The sequence below is a fragment of the Neodiprion pinetum genome, chromosome 1 (genome assembly GCF_021155775.2).
Source record: "Neodiprion pinetum isolate iyNeoPine1 chromosome 1, iyNeoPine1.2, whole genome shotgun sequence".
Lineage (NCBI taxonomy): Eukaryota > Metazoa > Arthropoda > Insecta > Hymenoptera > Diprionidae > Neodiprion > Neodiprion pinetum.
This window is the reverse complement of record NC_060232.1, coordinates 6,129,312-6,138,436: the sequence shown is the minus strand read 5'-3', so window position 1 is coordinate 6,138,436 and position 9,125 is coordinate 6,129,312. Positions and strand designations below refer to the sequence as shown.

Below are 9,125 nucleotides of genomic sequence, written 5' to 3'. Positions count from 1 at the left end.
CCCAGTTGAAAAGAAGGTACCAACTCACCTGCTGCTCTCTGCGACTTTCTTTTACGTTTCCTCAGATGCGTGCCTGTGTTTGTATATACCTATCTTCATCTTTTCTTCCGCCCTTTTTCGCAAGTTTCAGGATTCTCATTATTCCCAGGAGATTGGTCGGCGTAACTTTACTTCTTAAATTGTACAAAAATAAAATAACTGATGAAATATGTAATTATACGTGAATCGCGGTTCTCGATTTCCGCAGCAGGGCTTTGCGATCACTTTTTGACACAGCTGTATCCAAAATTTTTTATCCCCATGTTTCAGTGAAGAAGACGGTAAAATTATTTACATGGTATATTCTTTTTCTGTTTCAGAAATTGTCGAAACCTCTACCCGTCCTCGACACATCATACGGCAGTGATACGGATAGAGAAAAAGTCGAAGCCGCACTTATCCAACATTTTACTTACCTACACGGTGTTTTGCAAAATATTGAACACCGTTTGATCAACCAGCTACAGGAGCAGCAGAATTTTGTTGGAAGTAATATTGCCGCGATAAAGGAACGACTAAAAGAACAGAAAAATGAAATTGAAAATGGATTGAATGTACGCTTTTACGTTTAGGTTTTACTTGAAATTGCCTTATTTTACTTGTTGTTGAAGAAATTTTTATTTTACCTTTCTCTTTTTACTCTAGTCAAGCTATCATTGTCATTACAAGCTTGTTAATTACTTTTTTTTTTCTCACAGGCAGGAACAGTAGCATTACAAGAAAGTGATTCTGCCGTAAATATGACAGCAATTATCGATAAACTAGAGCAGATTTTAGATTTGCCTTGTCATCTTTTTCGTAACTCTGTCCCCGGCGAGAAATTTTCGTAAGATGAAAATTTGACCTCAATATCATACGTTCTTGATGAGTTTTCTTTGTTATTGTTTGTCTTGTTTGTATGCTGTAAATTTGACTTGCGCTCTCATTTTCTAGACTGCATATCGACGAAACCATAACTGAATCTCTCAAGGAACACTGCTGTGTTGAAGTCCCACCTATTCCGAATTATTGCTTATTAAAGACTGAAGAATTGCCAGAAGACTACGAAATAGAACCGATTAATCGCGAGGAAATCACATTACCAAAAAGTAAACTGTTCAAAAATTATTTACAGTACATTTTAGAAATATTCGTATTCGAACATGATGGTGAAATTTACATCATTCTGTCTTTTTTCTCATATATTAAGAACTGTGTACTAAATCTGGCAATGTAGTTGGCAATGTCACAGCTATCTATGTCAACAATTCTGAATTATAGTCATCCATATTTTTGTATGTATTGATCCTACTGTTTTTCTTTTCTTTTTTGCAGAGCCTGGGATACCTACTTTGAAATCGTCTCCGATAAGTTTGAATAGAAGTTTAACAGCCATCAGTACTTCTTCACTATTAGCATCTGATCCAAACATGAACAACGGTCTTATGGAAGGTATCGTGTCGATATGCATTATATTTCAAAATCAATTATTGTATCAATCGGTATTTCTAATACGTATATGATTATTAGATAAGAGAAAATAATAATATATTTCAGGTGTTAGTGAGAATGTTACAATTCCGTACATCAAGGATCCATCGTATTTTTATACTCAACCATTGTCCCGTAGCTCAGAATTGGTTCAACTGCACAAAGCACTCGCGAAACAAGCAGCTACTTCAGCCTTACCTGCAGAATTAGAATTGAGTAAGAAATTGCCAAGCTTAACTTTGAAAAGAATTGAACACGATATTATAATGATAATATGATAATAACAATAAACACTTCAGTACCGCCATACCGTTTCAGGTATGTCCCTATAAGCTGATAGCTTGTGCGGGTCGAGTGAGGGATGATGTTAGTGACGTTATTATGCGCCTAAGACGCATAAGGCGTTACATCATTAATTCTGTTTCTGTTACAGATAAATTATATCTGGTTCAGTACGGAAATGATATGAAATGGTATCGGGGTCGTATCGTAAAGCTGTATTTGGATAAAAATGGTTCTCAGGTCGGTGACGTTTTTTACATAGACTATGGGAATACGGAAATTTTAGTTCCCCTTTCTAGAATGAGAAATATGACGGTACAAAGTTCCCTCGTACCTGTTATGGCCAGACTGTGCGCTCTGTACGACATTGTCCCAAAAGATGGTCAGTGGTCAATAGATGCTAACAAAGCTATGTACGAAATGGTCGGCGGGTAAGTTTTCAATGCTTCTGTTTTATGTCGTCAACTGCATCCCTTCACTTAATCAATTATTGTGCCCTAATAAGTTCCAACTGTGAACAACTTTGTGTATACTGAAAGTATACGTGAATATTTGCTGCGATTAGAAAATATCTTTAAAATTGTGTATGTCCTTTAAAATTTCACTATTTTTAAAACTTCTCAATTTCGTTTCAGTAAATCGCATACGGTCATGCACGTGTATAAAGTGTGCAACGGTATTTGTAATGTCGACATTACAAAAATATCGGCAGGTGATGGGGATCGTCCTGTTTCGATTCGGGATGCTCTTATCTTTCTGGAGTACGGCTGTTTCATAACAAACGAAAGATTGAAGGTAAAGTTTGCAGTATTTATTTAACAATACTCTTAAGATGGGGAAAAAAACCAAATCATAAAATAATGTTATTCGTAAAATTAATACATGTGTTTTCAATTTACAGAGAACTAATCCCGAATCATTGAGGAAATTCTTTGAAGAAGAAATAGCGATTGAAAATTCTTACGACGTTTATGCGACTTATATAGAGTCGCCAGATTGTTTATACGTACAAAAGGTTTGTATTTGATTGATGTTTGTCTAAGTGAATTCAGGTTTCAATGAGATTTTATAAATACTTATTTTATTTATGAGACCTTTTCAACTTTAAGTTATATCTTACAGATCGGCGATGGTCAGATGCATTTGACAAAACTGACTAACGACATGACGATCGAATATGGAAAGATCGGAATAAATAAAGGGATAATTTATACACCACAAATAGGTATTAATAAACTTTATGGTTTGAATTAATTGATAATCTCTGTAACATTTCGAGTCGATGTTGTTTTGATATAAGTGTCAAATTATGCTAACATTTCTTAGGTATGCCTTGTGCTGTGTTGTCCAATGATGGTATGTGGTATCGAGGAAGAGTCACTAACTTACTTGGAAATCGGAAAGTGGAAGTGTTCTCTGTTGATATTGGATGTAAACGTGAATATGAGTATGACCAAATCAGAAGGCTCCATAATCAATTTATGTCTCTCACTGCTTTGGTGAGTGAACCTATATCGATGAAAATTGTTGCGGAATTTCTGCCAATTAAAGTATTTCCTTTCTGGTATCTACTCTGTGGGAATTAAGAAATTTTACGTCTTAGGCATTCAAAATATCACTGAAGGATGTCGTACCTGTGAATGACAGCGAAACAATCTTGGAGACACAGAAATTTATGATCGAAACCTTGGAATCTCGAATGTTAAAAATATTTGTATTCTCAAAGGAAAGTGATTGCTTTAAAGTTGCTCTTTACATCCCAATGGAAAATAACGATGTCAACTTCAACGCTATGTTAGTTGAAAAAGGATACGCCATTAGCACTGGGACTAGGTACGTTTTTTATACTCCTATTATCAGAAAGTAAAAGTGCTGGTCTTCCAAGGATAACACAATATCTAACTCATCTTAGAAGAGGCTATTCTAGGACATAAATTTAATTGATTCCTTGCTGGGCTAAATTTGTCGCACGCTGTGAATATTTTTATGAACAATGACAAAAGAGATGAATAAGAACAAGCTTACTACCATAAGTTTATAGATAGATCATTTTTATTTTAGTCTCCTATTCCCTGCAGGCAGGCAGTATCATGAAAATTTTTTTGAATTTACTTTAAGCATGTAGAAACAATATTCAAAACTATTGGACTTGGTTATTCCGATGTTGCTATTCCAAGACACCTGATCCTGATTGAAAGTGACTAGCTTAGCCGCTCAGTTTCGGATTTCATATGGTGTACATATTGCAATTTGCACTACATCCTACTCCTCAACTCCCTACTATCTGGGTGTGACATCACAGTACACTGTCCGTACGAACAGAGTGGGGATAGCATTGCCAGGAATGTTTCCGGCACCATATCATTTCGAAGCAGATTATCTCTGGAAGGCCACTGTATTACAAAAACATGTGTTTTTGGCGTTAGTTAAATATATTACTAATTTTCTTGTTTATTTGCAAATAGCTCAAAGTTTATGAATATGCCAAAAACTGTGACAAAAAAGCGAAAGAAAAAAGGCAATAAGGCTAAAAAATACAGTCAAGTTTCTGAGAATGTTGACGATGAATATTTGGCAAATGATCTGGCAGAACCAGATCCATTTAGAATGTGTGTAAACGTATTACATGTGGTATCTCCGGATTGCATTTATGTTGGTGACGTGAGCTGTACAAAAGTTATAAAAGACATGATGGAAAAATTGCAACAGTTTTATAATGCGTATAAATCTGGAGAAAGCGAAGAGTGGAAGCAAAACGACGTTTGTGTAGCTTATTCTGCTAAGGATAAATTTTACCACCGTGCGAAAATAATCGAAATTGCTTCGCCAACAAAAGTCGTGGTGTTCTTGTATGATATCGGCATTACAGAGACAGTGGGAATTCAAGATTTGCAAACCTTACACCCAGACTATGCAAATATACCATCACGGGCATTTAAAGTTAAATTAGCTGGAATTCTTCCCTGTGGCGGATCAGCAACATGGGTTTCTTCGTCTTGCCAAGTGCTAACTGATATTATAAACGAAAATCAACATTCGCTATTTTATATATCCAAAGTGGTATGTAAAAAACTTTACTGTCAAAGTGTAATCAAACATATCAGTTCATTCCAAAACTATGTAATGAAATTTATTTTGATCATTGTTCAGGCAGGCATAGAAGATGATGCTATATGCGTTGTGCTTTGGGTTCGAGAAACAAGACTGGAAGGGGCATTGGCTCCAACTATTGTTGAAATCAATTCAGTCAATCAAATGCTGATTAAGAAAGGCGTTGCTCTGCCAGTCAGAGGGTGAGTATTGCAGACGTACGAAAACGTGTTTAAAGAAAAAGTAATTCTAAGCTTAGGTATTTTATACTTCAAATACAGACACTACAGACAAATTTCAAATATGAATCAATTAATTCAATTTATTTTTCAGCTTTTTCTTCTCAATCTATTAACATACTTGCTTCGTGCCCAAGATAATAAAGTTTTTTTTATTGTTTTGAAATTCTTAGATACAAAGATGAGGAAGAGAAAGTATTGGCTGTTGACTTGAGACAGCAGTTGCAACAAAATGATGAAAAACAACATTTCACCGATGTTGAATGGGTGGCAAAAAACAGAATGCACGGTTCCCATTCAGATGTAATGAGTGATGCATCAGTAGCCCCTTTCTCAATCAATATGTCAGAGTCTGATACTGCAAGCAGAGAAGAAAATGACGAATCTGAAGATGAATATCCGATACCTCCCCCCTTTTCAGCCTGGATACCAGCATCTCCGATCATAGATGATAAATTCTGTGCATTTTCCACTTATGTGGACCTTAACTGCACCATATATCTACACTCACCAAAACAAAGTACGTTGCTGTTACCATCAAAATAACGACTGTAGTTCTGCTGAGAAACACAACTGACCGATACATGTTTACTGCTGCAACTGGTGTAATCCAGTTATTAAACCTATGCGCTCTAATTTTTAATTTCTAATTACTCATCAGATGGCTATACATTGGCACATATCGATGCTGCGCTGCAAGCCCACTTCAAAGATTCAAAACCGCAGGCATGTGACATGTTTTGGGCACCAAATGACCTTTGTATTGCTCAATATCATGTTGACAAGAAGTGGTACAGAGCTCAAGTTCTTGAACTCTTAGAGAATGATGAAGTCAAGGTATTCCATTCAGTTATTTATCATAGTTGAATGATGTTTTTGATATTTTTTTATCCAGAATTAAACACTCTACAAAACATTACTGCATTTTTCTACTTTTCACAGGTGGTCTTTGTAGATTATGGAAATGTAGATGAATGCAAACTTGGTACATTGAGAAAACGGGTGATTATGGAACACATTCCAATTCAAGCTACAAAATGTGTGGTACACGGTCTAATCCCAGTAAGTTTTATTTTACAATCATGACAGGTATCACTTCTTAGCTGTATCCAATATATAGATGGCGGCGAATTTCTTTGAAAAATATGGTATGCATCTTTAAAATCCATGCACTTTATTCAAACATTTTACTTTCAGGATACACCCGACGATAAGTGGAGTATATCCAATTTAGATACAATCCACGCACTGGTAGTTGACAAAAAGAACGACATTACGATTCTGGATAGAAAATCGGATCACCTTGTTGTGAGCTAGTGAACATCCATCCATAATATTAAATAATGAATTTTTTAAATGTACGTCTCCTTGATTCCATTATTTACATTGCAGATATCAATAAACCTTAGAGAATTCCAAGGAATAGATTTAATTTGTTATTTACGATACACTCTGCATTTCCGAATCCGTGAATTGGACGTAGATTCTCGTCACGACAGTTCGGATGATGCGGATGTGATTATTGAAGGAAGCATTGAAGGCTGTGATCCCAGAAGTACTTCAGAGCCGATGTTTCAACTGTCTACGAGTCTTCAATCCAAATCTCCAGAAATGAAACCTGCAAATTTCGATAAAATAATTTCTGGTTCGCTTGACATCTCTGGAATACAGAACCATATTACCACGAATGTTAGTTTATAAATGACTCTTCATTCAAATATAATATCAATGGAATATACGAATCATTCGTTGTGTTTATGTTTACAGGATTCTAAAGAATCAATTACTGTATCTTCTACTCCACAAAATGAAGTCGATGATGGCGGTCATGACGAAGAATCTGAAGATAATAACGTTTGCCCTCAAAATTATTATATGTTCGATATTCCAAATCATGTAGAAATTATAAATCTTGATCCCTGCCATATGATAACCGCCACTGAGTTCTGTGCACAGCTCCACCCTTCCTCCGAACTCGAGGTATCTAAGTATAGTAATTCCATATTTTCTATCGGTCAAAACAGCATCTTATTAAAATTTAATATCTCCCACTTTTTTTTCTTGGTACACTTACTCGTAATATGATGTTTCACGGAAAATAAATTGAAAAAAGTTAATTCTGACAAAACTTGAAACTGTGAGATTCCTGCAAAGCTATCTTTGTGAATATCATATTCTTCCTCATTAAAAGTCGTTTCTAAAATCACATTTAACGGTCATTTACCTCATATGTCACATTTTTAGACATTGTTTCGCCCCACTCTGATGCAGTTCTTGAACATACTCTATGCAAATTATACCTTAATAACAATTTTCCAAATACTATATTAATCTTTCACAGTTTCTAAGTATGTGTCACCAAGAACTCAAACGTGTTGAAAATGATATGCAAGAAGAAGCATGTGATCAACCAGTGCTCAAAGAAGTAAGATTAGGTAATTACACTTGTAATGATTACCTCTTTTTTTTCTAATCTGGGACAGCACAATATTATTATTTTTTTTTTTTTTTATTATCTCCATCCCGATTCTGAACTGCAACAAGTGTCACTCTGTCATATTATTACAGGTGCTCCGTGCTGCGCCAAGTATGGAAGTAATGGTATATGGTACCGAGCTTCTATAACTGAAATTGAACCTGATACTGAACGTGTCAAAGTAATGTACATGGACTATGGAGACGAGGAACACCAGTACATTGGAAAGTTAGTTTATCATTATTTTTTAATCGGTAGTTGAATAATTTTATAATTTTTCATTAATATTGTAAATCAAAGATTGAATGACATTTTGTGAGAAACTCTTTTCTTTTCTGAATTACACACTTGAATAATCGTTACAATTTTTTATTACCCCAGAATACATTCATTGAAGAAAGACTGGCTGGATGTACCTGTCATGACTTATCGATGTAAATTATGGAATATTCATCAAGATCAGGATGCGGAAATATCTCTACCGGTGATGGTTCAGAAAGTTGAACATGTATTTTATAGCGGAGTTGTAAAAGCTAAAGTCAAGGTACGTAAGGTGATCCCGAATTTGATTGACTGCTGAATAAACTATGTTTATTTTTTTACTTGACGCTTCGTCAACTAATGATTAATTTTGCAATAACTATTTACTCATCGCTGTTCCAGAATCGTTGTTCTAATAAATTGGATGTGGAGCTGTACTCTGATGATGAATGCAATAGGCTGCTCTACGAAAACCTAATACAAGACGGTGTGTTTAAAATAGTGCAGGAGTAATTCAGAAGTTCTGATAGGCCAAACAAATTTGTGATCTTTTAGTTTTTTTCTAAGTAACAACAGAGTTTTATTTCCGGACATGATATATGAATGATTACACAATGACTGAGATATTGTGACAGATTTTTTAGTTTCATTGCCCACCAAAGTAGGACTGTACTAGGACATGTTCACTCAGATGAGTCAGATTTGCATAAGTGCGATTACAATTTATAATATATAATCGTATTACTTTCATTCTATGATATTCTATTAGTTTTATTCAAGACATTAGTTATTTCGTGTAAGATTATGTTGAATAAAGCGCACATGACAATTTTCACAATTCCTTCAGCCAACTGGAAGTTATTTTTTCCTTCTCCACTTAAACTAGTTCTGCCATGATAATTATATCCAAAAAAAGTGCTCAAAAAGACGTAATACATGTAAGAAATTTTGTAGATCACTTTAAGAGATATCAAATGAATATACAACTGTTCTATGCTGTTCTCTGAACCTGTGGTTGAGGAACCTCTATGGATTTTGGCAAAAATTTTCGCAATTTTCAAAAGTGCTGGAATAAATTAATTGTTGCACTATTCCGACGTAATTTTGCGAGAGAAATCGATTGGGCGCAGTCCCAATACGCTGCGATCAACGCATCGAAAGTTAGAGCCAAAAAACGAAAACCTGAATTTTCGACATTTTTCAGCAGGTGCTTTTTTCCTCGTATCTTCTCACCCGTTGATCCCACGCTCCTTTTGCTGCGTTTTCTG

General features: G+C 35.2%; 1 protein-coding gene across 2 annotated transcripts in view; it reads left to right on the top strand.

The window, feature by feature from the left end:
* The window catches only part of qin, a 101,414-nt gene extending 92,719 nt beyond the window's left edge, over nt 1-8,695 (top strand). The window contains exons 6-28 of one of the 2 annotated variants that reach the window (XM_046611940.2): nt 360-593; nt 738-865; nt 973-1,127; nt 1,354-1,470; nt 1,576-1,725; nt 1,943-2,222; nt 2,427-2,586; nt 2,693-2,806; nt 2,914-3,016; nt 3,118-3,290; nt 3,395-3,624; nt 4,257-4,851; nt 4,942-5,084; nt 5,294-5,640; nt 5,782-5,957; nt 6,063-6,182; nt 6,318-6,428; nt 6,513-6,809; nt 6,888-7,100; nt 7,462-7,555; nt 7,689-7,824; nt 7,978-8,140; nt 8,260-8,695. In XM_046611940.2, coding sequence (XP_046467896.1) covers nt 360-593; nt 738-865; nt 973-1,127; nt 1,354-1,470; nt 1,576-1,725; nt 1,943-2,222; nt 2,427-2,586; nt 2,693-2,806; nt 2,914-3,016; nt 3,118-3,290; nt 3,395-3,624; nt 4,257-4,851; nt 4,942-5,084; nt 5,294-5,640; nt 5,782-5,957; nt 6,063-6,182; nt 6,318-6,428; nt 6,513-6,809; nt 6,888-7,100; nt 7,462-7,555; nt 7,689-7,824; nt 7,978-8,140; nt 8,260-8,370 — 4,350 coding nt within the window. In that variant the 3' untranslated portion in view covers nt 8,371-8,695. Of the gene's footprint in view, nt 1-359; nt 594-737; nt 866-972; nt 1,128-1,353; nt 1,471-1,575; nt 1,726-1,942; nt 2,223-2,426; nt 2,587-2,692; nt 2,807-2,913; nt 3,017-3,117; nt 3,291-3,394; nt 3,625-4,256; nt 4,852-4,941; nt 5,085-5,293; nt 5,641-5,781; nt 5,958-6,062; nt 6,183-6,317; nt 6,429-6,512; nt 6,810-6,887; nt 7,101-7,461; nt 7,556-7,688; nt 7,825-7,977; nt 8,141-8,259 lie in introns of those variants that run through there. The other variant, XR_006881590.2, reaches the window with a different exon arrangement.
* The last annotated feature ends 430 nt before the right edge of the window (nt 8,696-9,125 follow it).